The sequence below is a fragment of the Molothrus ater genome, chromosome 1 (genome assembly GCF_012460135.2).
Source record: "Molothrus ater isolate BHLD 08-10-18 breed brown headed cowbird chromosome 1, BPBGC_Mater_1.1, whole genome shotgun sequence".
Classification (NCBI taxonomy): domain Eukaryota; kingdom Metazoa; phylum Chordata; class Aves; order Passeriformes; family Icteridae; genus Molothrus; species Molothrus ater.
The window spans coordinates 50,337,027-50,353,981 of NC_050478.2; the positions used below are offsets into that span (position 1 = coordinate 50,337,027).

The 16,955-nt window shown below is 38.1% G+C and overlaps 1 protein-coding gene across 2 annotated transcripts in view; it reads right to left on the reverse strand.

The window, feature by feature from the left end:
* The window catches only part of CNTNAP2 (contactin associated protein 2), a 1,032,231-nt gene that overhangs the window by 52,433 nt on the left and 962,843 nt on the right, over nt 1–16,955 (reverse strand). For both annotated transcript variants that reach the window (XM_036397720.1, XM_036397728.1), the window contains exon 21: nt 12,070–12,163. In XM_036397720.1, coding sequence (XP_036253613.1) covers nt 12,070–12,163 — 94 coding nt within the window. The remainder of the gene's footprint in view (nt 1–12,069; nt 12,164–16,955) is intronic.

A 16,955-nucleotide genomic window follows, 5' to 3' on the forward strand; every position in this document is an offset into this window, starting at 1 on the left:
TGTAGAGAACTCTGTCTTTTTGTCTTAGGAAATCTGTGGCTAGTTGGTGTGTTTACCATAAGAGGCTGGCTGATGTGTTTGTAAATCAGTTAAATAGCAAAGCAGTGAGGTTGCTGGTCAGAGAGGGGCCTTCAGTCAGCATCTCAAACTGAAAAGGTCAAGCAAGGTCACTGATCACACAATCCTGTTCATCAACTCGTTCTTGCATATGGAGAGGGAGAGCAAGGTGCTGCTAATTTGGTCCCTGACACCAAATTACTGTGACTGGAGGTCCAAGAGGGTGGAAATGAGCCAGCCCAAAACTTGATGCTCTCTGTTTGAGATCTCTGAAACCAGCACAGGCTGAAGCCAAAGTGCCACATGCTCAGCTAGGACAGTTGTGCATTTTGACAAGAGATCTGACATGTTAGAGAACAGATGCCAATCGGCAATAATTAAGAAGAAGCAGATGGGTGAGGTAAAGATATATATGCTCATTTCTTTGACTCATGGTCAGGCAGTAAGAAAAACTCAAAGAAACAAGAAAAACTGGTACCTCCTAAGGGCAGCTGATCAAGTGCCATTTCCCAAGCTGTCTATTCCACCAATCTGGCACCAGAGAAGCAGGACATCCTATTTGATCTGCATCTGGCATCAGCCTTCTTTCTTGCTTATCAGCACCCTTGATTTGTCATCACCATTTTGTTCCCTATGTCTGTATTTCTCACAGCTTTTTCCATGCATGGAAAGCTGTGAGAAATACAGACATAGTCTTAGTCCATTAGACTAAGGACTAAGGGACTCCTTAGTCCCTTTGGATCTTCTTTTTTTTCCTCCCCTCCAGAGGCATTTACACAAATTTGCAACAAGAACTTGAAATTCAGAAGGCGCCCCAGCTTCTTAAGTTTCACAGAAAGAAAATTATCTAACCAGTTGATAGTAATGTCTATCAACTGTTTTGTCTATCAATGTCTATTTCTTTTCAAAATGTGGACTTGTTTGATGATTTCTGTTTGAGCTCTGGAAGAAAGAAGGAAGGGGGCACAATTTGGTCATGCTGGAGAAAGCTGACATGCAGAGCTTTGCCACTACACCACAGGTCTGAGTGCCTGGGAGCTTGAGGGCCACTGAAATGTGGATGAGCAGAGGAGAGAAGGAGCTGGGTCCAGAGCAGCAGAGACACAGCCCTCTGAATCCACCTGCAACAGGATGCAGCCTGACCTGAGCATTGCTGAGATAAAAGCTGCCTGCTGCAAGTTTAGATGAGAGCTGCAGCCAGAGGGAACCAGGCAGAACAGTGAGGGGAGTCAGAGCATGAGAGTGGGAGCTGAAGGGAGGTAGGGCTGGGCAAGAGGCCTATAACAAATGTGTGTATGAGCAGAGCTCTCTAAATTCTTCTATTTTGGAGATTGATAAAGTAATTGAAACATTATTGAAATGCAGCACAATTTTAAGTTAAAAGAGGCGTCCTCAGCCTGTTGTCCTCACATGGGGCTGTGGGGAAGCTCAAAGGCAGGCAGGCTGGGAACTGGGAGAGAAATGCAGGGGAACTTTTGTACCTCTCTGCCCTATATTATGATTTTGTTTGTGTTTAACATCGCTTTTAATTTGACTAAATACATCATTTTGACACTTATGTACAAAGTAAATTTCTTCCAAAAAACCCCAAAACAGTAATAGGTGAGTCTTAAGGAAAGACTGGAAATGGCCAGCTTGGAAGTAACAGAAATTAATTTGGTGTGTAAATGCCATGCACACCATTGGAAAGCCACAAAACCAGTGCAGAAAGAGCTGGGTGTGCAGCACTGTTGGTAAAGGAATCACATTGGGAAGAGAAGATAGCATCTGAATGCTGAGGTGAACATCTTAATAGATAATTCCTGATGAGGGAAGCTAGAAAGAGGGCAGATTGAGGTCTGAACACAAAAAGGGAGATTGTCAAGCTTGTCATGTCCCACTCTTCCTCCCTGTTCTCCATTCCCTCTCTGATCCCCACAGAATAAATTGAAAATGCATCACAACTCTAATATTTCCCATTCGTTTATTTTCCTGCATGAGGACAGGGTGCAGCCCGTTATTCTAATTCCAGAAAAAAAAGTCCTTTGTAAATTTAGTACTCTGGTTTCAGTGCATCCCTCAGCAGAAAGGATGTGGCACACCACAAACAACACCCAGGAACCAGATGCAATGCAAACTGAGCTGCCAGCCAGGCATTCCTTCATCCCTGGAGGGGACACTATTACAAAGTCAAGATAACAGACTTAAGCAATTAAGATATGCTTTGTGCATTAATGGAGAGAAATCTGTGGGTTTCCTGCAAGCTTGCAGGCACTTAGTGGAGAGCTGCTGCCTCGGCTCCTTTCCCAAGGTAAAGGAAGTACCGGAAAGTATGGCAGTGTAAAAATCCTTTTGCTCCAGCTGATATAATGTTACAACACCACTTAAATATCCTGCCTTCTCATGCTGGCCCAGGAGCTCATCAGGGTCTTATGCTCCCTGATATAATCACATCAGTTCTTTTGCTCTGAGCAAGATAGTGCTTGGGTTTGCCTAAGGGAATGTAAAATGCTTTGAGAAGCTGTGTTTGAAGTTCTTGTCCCTCTCTTTCTCCTGTAGCTTTTGCAGTCACCAAGTTTCTGTACTTCTAGAGTCAGATCAGTTTTAGCCACTGATACTCTGCTGTTTTTTTCTCCATATGCTCTTTTCTCCATATGTTGGTTTTTCTCCTTATGCTGTTTTCATATATAGAGGACGGCTTACAGACATCTCATTAGCCTTTGCATGGCCTTCATAAACTCTCACTCTCATCCCGTGATTCCAGGAAATCAGATTTGGCAACTAGCTTATTAAATGCTTAGTTTTGTCTACATTTATATTAGTGGAAATCTTAAGATGTTACCTATGAAAAATGCAAAGGAAATGTTTAAGTCTTGGTCAAATTAATAGTAGAAGAAATAGTAGGCCATTCCCAATTTCATTAGTCATGTCATTGACTGTCTTGCAAAGAATCCCATGTAAAAGCAGAAGAAGAAAACCAAGAAGATGCCATTGCTCCAGGGAGACTGACAAAAATGCTAATGTTATGTTGAGTGAGCTTTTACTGGGTGAAGAAAGTACATATTTTCAAGGGGCTAAACTGAAATCAAATCAAATTTGGCTGAGAAAGATTTGACAGCTTGATGAATTACATTAGCAATTGTAATAGTACTTTGCTTTGAAGATGTCTTACAATGTCAGTATTTCTGAGGTGTCTCATCACCTACAGACCAAAAAATTACTTTCAAATTATTCTAAGAGGAAAAAAGGGCTTTTTTTGGGGAGGAGTAATTGTAGCTGAAGTATTTTAAACAATTCAATTTTTCTGGCACTCAATGACAAATTCATTTCTCTCTCTGGACATTTTTGAGACAACTATCTATATTATAGAGCAGCCTTTACACAGTTTGGGTTCTGCAACTGATCAGAAGGATCAGGAGACTATTTTTTGATCAATAAGTATTTTCATGTAACAATGAGACAGATGACAATTTCTCTCCAAAAAAAAAAAAGAAGAAGGAAGGACTGGTAAACCTCAGAACACAGTCTGAAGAGGACAGAAAGTAGGAAGGAGTAGCAAAACCAGTGCCAGTATATATTATCTAGCTATCAGACAGAACAAAAGGAAAATATTGCCTTTTGGTGGGAGACTGACTGTAACCTTGCTCAATGGCTTCCTTTGCCAGTGGAGCACAGTCCTGGTGATACAGTAACCGGGAGTCACTGAGGTAGATTTGTGAGTTCATACAGTCATAAAGGAGAGACTTCTAGGTAGTGGTGTACATTTATGTGAGAGGAAACAGGCTTCTCTAAAAAGAAAGTTGTAAACACATGAGTTTATTCCTGTTGCATTTAAAAGAGCAGTTTATGAGCTAGTCGCTGTACCACAGATTAAATACAGTTTTATTATGGCAAATAAATCTAAGAATCAGTGACTGTCATGTTCAATGGCGTAAACACTGCTACTATTATGCAAGATTTAGTATCAGAATAAACAACCAAGCTGCAACACAAGGAGCCATTAGTGACGCTGACTCTGCTGTGAAAAACCTATGAATCTAGTTCAAGAAGCTACTTGAAACCAATGCTATTCCTAGTACTGTACTACACTACACTACGCTATCCTATCCTATCCTATCCTATCCTATCCTATCCTATCCTATCCTATCCTATCCTATCCTATCTTAGTACTATACAACATAATTTTCTTGATATCTAAAATTTTTGCAAAACATTAAAATAAGATACCCTAAGACCCACCCCCACCAAAAAAACCTCAACCCACCAAAAAACAAAACCCAAGAAAACCAGCAAAAAGCCTCCAAAGAAACAAACAAACAATCCCCCAAAAAAGCAAGAGGAAAATAAGATTTGACAGAATAATTTCAAACAACCACTTCCTGCTGAGTGGTGTCAACTCTATTGGCTTGGCAAGTTTTAAAGCAAGACCACTGATACAACCAGAGTGCCTGTTTTTATTTACATCATGGATGTAGCTGAAGCCTTTGGGAATCACACCGTCTTCCAAATGAGTTCCTTCTCCATGACAACTAATAGTGTTTTAAGTGTTCCCTGAAATACGCAGATGGAGAATGCATTACTGTACCTATCATAAAGGACTTATTTAGAGAGTGTATATATATATAAAATTTTCTGAGCAGAAACACTTCAAATTAGGACATCAGCCAGGTTTTGGCTCTGTAATTTAAACAGTGAAAGCATTTATTTTAAAAGAAATGCAAAGCCTACAGCCAAAGGTCTGGTTAAACAGGAAATTGCTGAAGTGTCTTTCCATAGTTTATATTCTTACCTTTCTTTTTGTGATATTGGGAATTAAACAAATTATTCATCATGAATAATTTAGTCTATGAATTTATAGTTCTATATAAAGGTCCTAAAGAAAGATTATCTTATCTTCACTTTTATTCATGGCTTAATATTGTTTGAGGAACATGTTTATTTTACTATGTCTTGAACATGCTCATACAGACCAGGTGTTTTCTTCTTTTGCAAAGAGCAGCAGCACAATATAAACTTACTTTACATTCTATATTCAGTCTACTTGAGCAAAGTTTAGAAATGTGAAGATTGTGTTGAGCCTTTGAACAGAGATAAATTTCATCTTAAAAAGCTGGACAGCTCAAAACCACATGGACAAGCCCAGGCTTCTCTGAGGGAATGAAAGCTGTCCAGGCCTAAGGCACAGCAGCACACACCATGAAATTCCTATCTAATTCATACTCCAGAAAATCCCACATCCCTTGCTCTTCCCAGGTTCTCCAGCAACCTGAGCAAACTTTCTCCATGTTCTAGAAAACCTTGGTGCTTCTGGTATTAGAGGCCACTGCAGGTCAGAGGAGGACACAGGCACTTTCAAATTATCAGTGGTGGGAGTGAAAACTAGTACAGCTCTTGAGGGAAAGGGACTTGATCCCAGTGATCTTCTAAAACATGGGACATGAGTCACCTCCCTTTCTGTCTGACAACCTCTGCAATATTTTGGTCAGGCTGTGTGTTGTTTCGTTATTATTTTTCCCTAAGTGACACAAGTGTCAGATAGAACCTGAGCTTTTTTTCAATTGTTAAACAATGAGTGAGTTTTGAATTAGACATAATTTCTGTAGCTGTTCTTACAAGGAATGGCATGTATATAATGTGTGCCCTCAGCCAAAATAATATGGCCAGAATGCTATTTATGTAACTATTTCTGATCACATCATCAGTGCATATTCACATTATTTTTGAATGTTTTATATCTGGAACTATGGGCAGAGGTTGCCCAAGCAAGGTAAAATTATACAAAATTTTAAGACTTGTGCCTTGGCTTATTAAAGACATTTTTTTTGTCAGTTCTATCTGTAATCTTTGGGGAGTTCTGTTCTAATTTCTGATTTTTCCTTTGAATATACTTGGAGGAAAATTATAAGATGCTATACTTTCAGCTTCAGGAATACCTTGGGCTTTTTCATAGTCTGCAACACCTTTTTTTTTTAATGATTTACAAGCCTTGAAGGTGCTCTGAGCTCTTCGATTTTGCTATCTATGCCATTAGAATTTTATGGGGCCAGTGGCAGGTTTTATTGATGCTCCTGTCATGTTCAGTTCCTTTCTTTGAGCCTTGAAAGCAGCTGCCTTTGAAATAAATTAGTATTAGATATTACACAGTACAGGCAATATAATTCCTGTCTTCCTGGGGTAGGGAAACATTGTATAACCAAGATATGCCACCTTAACAAAACACAGAAGCTAGGAAAAGGTCAGTCTAATTACTGGAGTTAAAGTTTTCATTATATTCCATTGCTTTTAAATAATGTTATCATTGTTTTGAATGTCAGATAAGGTTTGTGCAAATACTCTGTTTAAAATGGCATTAACCAAATGAAATTACCTTACAATCTCCTTTTATTTTTTCCCTTTTATTATTTTTTTTAATTTTTATTTTTCAAAGCCAGTAGATGACTACTTTGGAGAGAACTGTAAAATAATGGGATAAGTTTCTCAGCAAGATCACTGTAGAGTGATCTACATGAATCAATTTTCTGAGACATGTCAAAGCACAAGGGAAACAACTTTAGAATTTAGGCATTTAGGAGACTCCTGCATCCTGTTAGAGGCTAGTATGTATGCTAGAAGACCATGAGAGTAAAAGTACAACCTTCTGGAGCTGTTGAATGCCCATGGAAGATTTGAAGAGTGGGAATCAGTGAAGTTTTTTCACAGAGAATAGTGCAACAGGAAATGAGAAGGCAGCTGCCACTACAAAGTATGAGAGAGGGGCTGAGAGGTGAAGAATCACCTGAAGGGTGAGAGTGAGAAGTTTGTGGGAGGAAATGACTCCAGCTAATTTTTAGAAGGGCAAAGCTGGCTATACTCATGACAACTGAGATTATCTAAACATCCAATTTAATCCACTTTGTCTGGGGTCTACCTTCTGCCTTTCTGGAGGTACAGCAGATGAATCCTGCAATATTCTGAAAAATTGAAAGAAGATGCTGCATGGATACTGAGAGGCAACAATAAATATTCTTGACTTCTTTTCTTCATTTTAGTTCTCAAATGATAAAATTCACTTGGGCTACCCTAATTTCTGCCTCAGAAGTTATTGGGGTCAAACTGGCAATTCAAAGTATTTAGCATATCCCTTGGATGGGAGACCTGTAGATGGAAATGTTCCTTTCTGAATATGGCTTGTAGGTAAGATTTCTCAGAGAAAAAACAGATAGATCAAAACCAGAGGTCTGAAAGAAAAGAAAATTGACTTTTATTTTGATCAAGTTTTGACCAGAAGAACTGTGGAACAATTCCACCTTTACCAGAAACACTTCAAAGAGTGAGTATGGACAGACAGACCTGAGATCAGAGAGACAGGCAATATTTAATCCCAGAGGTTTTTCAGCCAGGCTGATAGCATTATACAGGAGGAGTAGGAGAAGAGGAAGTGTCCAGATGTTATATTTTTGTATGAAAATTCATACATACCTCATGCAGGGGAAAGCACATCTTTAATATTCAACTGCTACCTGCTGTAGCAGGAGGGCTCCCAATATGACAAGAAGCATTCTCAGTGAGATTACAGTACTGAATGTTAATGCTGGTGCTCAGAAATGAAGCAGCAGGCAGTTACTTTGAAGTAAGTTGGTGGATGAATTTACTGCATGCTAGCTGTTTTTTTCTCATTATCAGTGAAAGCTGGCTGAGCTACCCTGCACTCTGAGTGTCTCCCGGCACTGCAAAATGAAGGAGAGCAGCAGAGCTCAAGCTGTGCAGCTCTGAATGCCACACTCCTAACATATATAATGAAGTGTTAACTGCATTATGATCATGAAGTAGTAGCAGTGACATGTCAAAGATGTGTAGCAGAAGAATGCTTTTAGATTATTCATGATCTATTTACAGCTCCGCACTATTTTCTAAGATATAAATTTAAAAGCAGACAAAAAGTGCCCTACAATATAGAGATCTAATTCTAAACTGATATCTAATACATATTAACAATAACTTCATATGAGATGATGTCAATGTCTAAAAGCATACCCAAACTGAGCACCAAATATGACTATGCCTTTATCCTTCACAATTTTTTTAATCAAGGCTATCAATACCCCCTTTTTAATGATGGCAAATGCTCTCAAAGAGAGAAAATGTTCATTCTTTGACAGGAAACAAACCCTCTAAGTGATGAAACTCTGCAGTTGTGTGGAAGCATGGAGATCAGAAGCTGGTTTTGAAAGTGTCTGATGGTTTTGGTAGGATGAATTACATTGTAGGTCATTGACGTTTTTCAAGTCTTGAAGCACCAAACTGCCAAGCTTTTTCTTTAGAAAATAAAGTACCTTATCTAGGAGTAAAGAATGCTTACCTCTTGGAATAAATGCCATTGTTCACTGCTGGAAATTCAAAGCATTCTGAACTTTTGCCTCCTATTATTCAGTATCTATTGGCAGACAAATGCCATGCAAGAGAAAAAGCAGTTCTTCTTTCTATCCCGTACCTAAGCCATGAAGAAATGTCATTTATCTCCTCCTTTTGTGAAGTACTTTTGTGTTCTCTCCTTTGCACATTTGAAACTAACTACTTGGCAAGATGTAAGCTGGTCTTACCCCCCATCAGCCCAAGGTGCTGAATGTCAAAATGAATCCAGAGAAATGTCTCCTCACTAGTTTTAATTTTCACCACAAATACCAGTAAAAAACCCAGTAACTCTAACCAGATAACAATAAAAATATCTTTGCATTAATGTTAGGAAAACCCCACCACATCTAGAAATTGACCTTTTACCACTTCTTCTCAAGGCAACTACTTTTTGTGTAAAGGATCCAGGCCTATGGGGTTGATTTCTAGGACCTCTCTTTAGCTGTAGAGTAATGGCATCTGCTTTTGTAAGAAGGAAGGCAGACCTGAAATGTATTTCCCTTTTGGCTACTGTTACTAGAAGTCCCTGAAGAGCACTAGATTGGGCAGAGACAGAAATGGAGCCCACAGAGGTGAGCTGCAGGGACAGCTGTCAGTTCTGAAAATGATTATCTGTGTGATGATGACTTGTATTATGTCAATTGTTTCCAAGTGGATATTTAAGTATTTCTGAAAAGAGACAATTTAATTTGGAGTGGTTGGTGGAAATGATGACAAGAAGCACATTTTCTTTACTTCCCTGCCACTTTCTCAAGAGCAACTCTTGTCTGAGCTCGGTGTGTCTGTGCTCAATAATATATCCTATTAGACAAACTCTCAATAATATATCCTGTTAGAAAGTATCACCAGAATGATACTTTCACAAAATCATGTGTAATTATCTCTAGCTAATTACCTATAAATACATATTAAATGCCAAAAAAAGTTCCAATTTTAATAATAAAGTACAGACTAAGAGAATACAGGTGTAGTTTCCCAAAAAGGATGTGAAGACAAAGCTGAGTATTGCATCCAAACCCTCTACACTTCATGGAAAAAATCAAACCTCTGCTTTATCCTACTGCAGTAATGAGCTGCAAGTTGCAGCCTACATGAGAATGTAGATGACTGCCACATTGTCTAATTTTCACTTTTTCGTCTTCATAGCTTATCATCCAGATATCCTGGTTTTCCCTCTCACCTTGTCTGTCAGCCATCAAAGCCTAAATACATCAAAATAACAAGATTCAAGAAGTTCCTTGAAACATTAACAATACCTTTCTATAATTTTTTGTGAAATCCTACATTTCTCTAGTGTTATTATTTTTGTTACCACACACTCATGTAAAATAGGATTTTTCATTTGTTGTGTGTTTCAGCTTTATTTCACACCTCAAATTGTAATCCATTTTGCCTAGGTAAGAATTATATACTAAGCGCCTTTACCTCCAGTTTTCCAAAAGACTACAATTATTTTATATCAGTATTTTTCAAGCCAGTGAAAAAATGCATTTTTTAAAACAGTATTTCAAAGAAACAGAAAGCATCTCAACTTAAAGAAGAAAAGTTCTCCCTGATTGCAACTCAAGCAGTTTGCTGTTGCTCTGATGTGACCTTCCTGTTTTACAGAAAATATTCTGAGCAGTTACAATTTTACAAATAACATTATTAATCATCCATATTGTTGTTACACCTAGAGCAGAGAGAGGTGTTGCATTGTGGGAGGTGTTGGACAAGGGATCATTTCTGACGGGGAGCAGATGAACTCTCTATCACAGCAAGAACAGCTGGTGCAGAAGCGGCTGCTCCTATGCAAATAACACCAATAAAAATGGAAATAAGACAGACAGAAGACCAGTTTCCCAATAAGATTGTTCCAGTGTGCTCTTCAAAAACCCATCTGTCTTTAAAAGTAGGGCCTTGCATTCATTTTTGCTGACAAATAAGAATTGCATTGTATGGGAACAACAGAAACTGAATGCAAGCGATGCCAGAGCAGCAGTGAAATGGGAGGCTGCTCCCATATTGCCCATTTGGAGAATGTAATTGCATATGGGCACAAATTGCAACTTGATCTATGTATCCAGATCTTCTGTTGGTTCTAATCCCTCTAGACCACTAAAATATGTCTTGTCAGTATGAGGTGCCAGCTAGAGCCTTTGAAGATACTGAATTCTATGTCTACTTTGCCCTTCAAACTGCTGTACTTGGGTAACCCTTTTAACTGAGTTGTCCCCTTGTTCAACATGACTCTGAGAGCTGCACAGTAAAGCTCATCAACAGACATGTCAGTTGCACAACCATTTTACACCAGGAAATCAATCTCTTTGCCGTGAAATCCAATTTTTCTTTGGTAGAAAGAATAAAAAGGTTTTTTTTTTTTTGTTTTCTTGTTTGTTTTTTTAGTAGTGATACATTTTCTTAATAAAATGCCTTATCTGCAAAGACGTTAACAAGCAGAGAGGAGGAAGCAAAATAATATCATATTCCCAAAGGGCTAATGTAATCCCATGCTATTAAAAAATTGAGTCAGACCATCAGCTCCAGTCCAGCTGCCCAAATTAAATGCAGTAAGGTACCGAGATTCCAGGGACTGTCCAAAATCAGACTGCATCAACTTTTGTACTATCAACAGAACTGACTTGGAAAGTACTAGAAAATAGTTCATGGCACTCCTGATAGCCAGTCATTTTAAAGGCTTTTCATTTCCTATTTCATGGAAGTTCTGCATGTTAAATTTTAAAAACAAAACAAATGTAAAAATGTATCTACAAAGAGTCCCATTAGCTATGTGGTCAATTTCTTTACCACTTCAAAAACAGTACAAAGGGTTCACAGATCAATGCCCTAACTACTTAACAAAGAAAAGTTTGCAATTTTCTGGATTAAGCTCTTCACTGAGTTCAAGCAACCATAGCTCTGTATAAAGAGCTTAGAGGAAATAATATTAATTCCCCTTTATCTCTGGAAAGGTGAAAAAGCCCTCCTTACAAACTGTAAATGTTGGGTAGAATGGCTTCTTGAAGTGAGTAAGCCTAGAAATTCATGTAAGAAGCCAGTAGCAGAAAAATTAAGCAATGGAATGAAGGATGGTCTAAAAGTGAGGCCAAGGCATCCCCTTGAGTTCATCTTGGGAGCTGGCCAGGAAGCTGCTGCACTGGAAATAACCATGAAATCCATAAAAAGGATAGAAAATGTCCAGATGGGTGTTGCTGCAGGTGTTACAGACTCCAAAAGACCTCACAGGTGGATGTTAGTGGGAAAGAATGATGGTTTGCTAGAGGATGCTCTAGGATAAGAAGGCAGTCTGCATGGATAAAGACATTATACAAGGTACACAATAACTTCACAGTGAATGATAATATTCAAAATAACTTCAGTGTCTCCTGGTAGAAGCAGTGGTCTCAGTGATTTCCTTGGATTGCCTTCATCTGACACCGTGAGGGTAATGAAACCTCACAAAGACCGTGTTACAAGGGTCTTGTTGCTCATACCTTTTTTTCCCCAATCCAAGGCAGAAAATTATTTGTGTGCTCATCAGCCTCTGACAGGGTGAGCACAACCCCTTCTTTAGGCATAACTCCAGTATCACCACTTGTACCACATGTCCAGCAAGCATCCTGCTACACACACATCACACATAACAACGAAATGAAATCTTACCTATAACTTTTCCTAGGAATAGTGCCTTTGGGGAATTGAACTGAATGTCAGATGTGGCTGGCAGGCTGTAACTTGTTGGAGGATAGTGATCAAGCTGGAGAAAGAAAAAAGAAATGATGAGTATTTTGAACTGATCTGCTTATTACAGTTCTGATCAATCAGGTCTACTTTATGGAGCTTGTCATCTCTTATAACTGTCCAATACACTCTCATTTCATAAAGAGAAAACAATAGTAAATACCCTTCCTTCCATATCTGCCATCTTCACAATTCCCAAGGCCTGGAGAATACTTATACTGAATGTATTTTTTTTCTGATTGCTGTAGAATCACATCAATTTTTACTTATGTGCTCTTCAATTGCTAAATATAACAACAGCATCAATAATAAAACAACTTTTTCTTTCCATAGAAATAGATTTCCATTTGGGACCTATGTTACTGCTGAAGCTAGATTTACATAGCTGGGAATTTGAGACTAATTCAGGTGTTGGGCATTTTTCTTTTCTCTCAGAAAAGTCATAAATTAATAAGGCATTATTTTTTTGCACTTCATGCTTATTACTTTCTTGTTGAGAATGTTGTTCAATCTGATTGTGATGACGCCTATTGAAACCTAAATAAATTCAAGAGTAATCAACTTAGCTAAATAGTTTAATCTATAGGAAATGCATATTGTCCCCCATATGGCACAGCAATCACATTACATTAGCATATTTCCCCCTGGTTTTTAGCTATTTAACAGAAAAATGTGAAGAAAGAGAGTAATAAAATGAATTGCCTATGCTTGGTAATAGTGCTATTAACATAGTTTAATATAGCTCAGTGGAGTTTTGATTTCACATTTCATAAAGGTAATTGGAATGAATTTTTATCTTTACTGTTGTTATTTATTTTCTCAGATTTACATGTTTATTACACAGGCTTAAAGAGGACAGAGCGCTAATAGTTTATTTTATTCTGGCCTTGCCTTGGCACAAAACAGGACAGAAACTCATATATGTGATTTAAGAATTTGCAGAGTAACTGCAAAAGTAATTCTCAGGAAATGGCAACTCTATGGTATGCAATATATTCACATATCTTTTTGCCATATTTCTAATTTCAAAATGTAAGTATTGTGGATTACTTTGTTTTAATCATACTGCAAATTCTCAGTTCAGTGGTTAAAAGTAAATGAATGGCAGGTAGCACAGAACTGAAGGGCTGAATCCCCTGATACCCTGGAACACCATGAGCTCAGGTAGTTATAAAGCCTGCTGGGGTCATGAATCTGCAGAGGCAACCATCTCAAAAAACTATAACAATTGGAGGAGTCCTGTCTTTCTTATAATTCCCCATAAAACCCCAAGAAGAAAAGTGTATATACATAGGACACAGGAAAAAAGTCTCTGCAGATGGCAAGAGAGGTTTAGTAAGTCTTAAAGTTCAGAAATTATTTTCAATTTATCATAACTAGTATTCACACTGATTATTTTGAGATAAATACATGGAAAAACAGAGTTCCATCTTCTTACTCAGAAAATAAGGAGCTTCAGTTTGTTCAGGGTATTGTGAACAGCTTTTCTTAGATTTTTAATAAAGAGCAGAAATACATATTTTACCTGAAATTAGAATTATATAAATTCAAATTGAAAATAGCTATTTTGGAAAAAGTGTTGTTAAGTGAATACAAAGGGTTAAAATAGTAAACAGATCCCAACCTCAACCAACCTCAGACCCTACTAAATAAGGACTCCACTTGAGTGCTTGGTATTGGTTTTCCTGATGGAAGGGAAATTCACAGCATCCAACATTGCAAGTGCCAGATGCATTTTCAATGGGAACTGTAGGCATATCAGGTGAAAAAAAATTCTCTTGTTATTTCAGGACAAAAATAGAAATGGCCTAGATCTGTCATGCTATTTACCCTTAAGGTGATTAAATGAAAAGTGTAGACTTTAGAGAGGTGTATCAGGTAAAGATTGGTGAAAACTAATCCACAAAACCTTTATTAATATGACTTAAAATATGCTGAAGTAACTCTGATAAAATAATTGGGCATGCTACTACTTATATTGGCTTCTGTCAGTATCATCAACATTTGGATTCTTTCTTTTTCAGAATCAGTCTGGAACAATTTTAAAATATTTCTTTTTATTGTGATCTGGACTCTAGGCTGTGGTGTTGATCAGATCATCATTAATCAAATAAAATATTAATAAATTAATTAAATATCAATCTATGTCTATAATCAACTTATTGACACATGCTGGATGTCCTAAAGCAGTAGCCACGTGTCCAATGTCAGAGTAACAAATGAGTAGTAACAAGTAATAAAAAAGTCACCCCTGCCAAATGTGGAGGCAGCCTCTACCTGTGTACATGGGTTGTGTCTTCAGGATATGCATTAAATGAAAAGTCAGTTTTCATGATGAACCATTGTGACCATTTACATGGACAATTACAGAATATCAAATCCTGCCAGCTGTGGCGTGATAAGGCTCCCTTTGTGTCCAGGTAGTGTTCAGGATTTAGAAAGGCCCTCTCTTTCCCCATCTTGGAACAGGTTTGTTAGCAGCAATGTTGGCCAGATTTAAAAATAAAAACCAAAATCCTTCCAGTGACCTCACTTTCCCTTGAGACTTCAGCATAGCAGAGCTGAAGTCCCAAGGGATTCATCCCGGTACAGAGGCAAAAGGGATTGCAACAATGAGAGTAATGATGTGTTGCATTCCAGGCTCTAACAGGAACAGACACTTTGCTGTTGAGGTTTACTTGTTTAAACAGATTTCTTATACTGCATAAAACCCTGAATCCAGCCACTCACATACATTTTTCACATCTCGTTGAAGTCAAGAAAAGATATCCCAATGGGTTCAGCTGTGGATTGTTTTAATGACTGTCTGAAGTTTTGGGTTGCTCTGATTCCTAGTTAAAATAAATCTCTATTTAAAAGCTGTTGATACCAATTTTTTTGGGCAAACATTTCTGGTCAGTGGTAGAGCCAGCTCCTGCTCTGCTGCCAGCTGTGGCATCTCTTGTCAGGGGACACCTGCATTGCTTTCCACAGCTTTGAGCAGTGCCTTTCTCTAATCCTGGCACCTGGAATAAAATGATGCACCACAAGACAGTGGGTCTAGGGAACAGTGGCTGAGGGAATGGGGAGATTTCTGTCCACTTGCTTTTATTGCATATCTTTGTACTAAACTAGAATTACCTGATAAAAGAAAGCATTTTTTTTAGAGACACTCAGCCTAAGGTTTCTTTAGAGGTCTGTGTGTTCAAGCATCACGCTGAATTCTTTCCAAAGCTGCATGTGACTGCCATCCAGTGGGGGCTCCAGAGCAAGCAGCTGGAATGGAGCAGCCTGCAGCCTTTGCATGAAATACTAGCCTACCAATCTAATAGAAAACACATAATAAAAAGAAATTACTAGTGGCAAATTATATTTGAATTATAATTTGATTTCCTTATTTAATGAAAATTAAATAGAACCTCTGTATAACACAGATCTTGATGTCATGATTCTGTATTAAATTACAGTTTAAAAATTATATTTAAGGTTTTTCATGACAGCTACTTTTCTTTAAAAACTCAGTAATTTCATTTGAGCTTCATATAAACATTCAATGTGGCTTTGAGTGTAACGGAGATGAAAGTAGGTGTCAGTTTCTGAGGAATTTGCAGTTTCAGCTCTCAAGTCACGTCACTCCAAGGCAGACTGCCTTTTTCTGAAGTTGTCTGGATTTAAGCAGAAGTTCAATAAAATGCTATTTCTTTTAAATTACTGTTCACTTAGATAATAAAACTAATCTTGATGGGAGTTCAGAGATTAACAGAGATATCAATCTAAGGGCAAGCATAATGTCTGCATCACTTTAGTAGTCTTGGGGAAAAAATAGGATATAAACACAAGCACATACCTTATATACCTTATATATACCTTAACCCTGTGGATATACTTACATCTGAATCATTGTCAACCCAACCTGTGTACTGCTGTAAAGTTAAGCCTTTTCTTTATGCTGGACAAATTTTATAAAAAAATTGTCAAAATCAGATGGAATAATAATGCTGTAAGGCTCAATGTCACACCATCTGATGTCAATGCAGCTCTGCTGTTGACTTCAGCAATAGCAGGATAAAGAAGGGGGTGTTACCATCATGATCAGTGTAATATTTGTCTTCTGCATGATTATGATGACTTATCACTTGTGTTACTGACTTCTCTACTCCTGAACCAGGGCTTTTTGTGCTATGTTCTAAAATAATTCGTAATAAAAAGGGTTCCTACTCAAAAATGCCTACAAAGCTAGAACAGACTAGGCATGTGACCCCAAGAAAATAACAAGGCAGTATGCAGGTGTTTAGATGGAGCTCCTCACAAGTATGGTAGTTGTGTTTGAGAAAGAAGAAAGTTGATTATGAAAATCAAATGGGAGGTATTATGACATTCTTTTTATTAGCGTGACATAGATGATTATTCACCTGCTAAAAGGTTAGGAAAAAAACTTGCAATTTTTTAATATGGTGATGTTTGATTTTATTTTTTTTTCTCTAGTACAAGAGGAAAGGAGCAGATTGGAGTGGTAACTGTGTAATTGCTCAGGTTGATCGTGGCCACTCTCAGTGCAAATCAGCTCCTTCCTCAGTGTGGCACTGGTGCTCCGCTGATCTGATTCTGACGGGTCAGGTCCTTGACCCAGGTTAGTGCAGATCAGATCTGAGCCAGAGCAGGGACAAGCCATGGACTGTAAATGAGGAGAGGATCCAGAGAAACAGGCAGGACCATAAACCCTGCATTTTTTACTGCCTTGGACTGTCACAGACCTGCAGCCTCACTGCTCATCTGGAACACAGGAGGAGGCACACACTTCACTGGTGTGATGTAAGGCAAACTAAAGG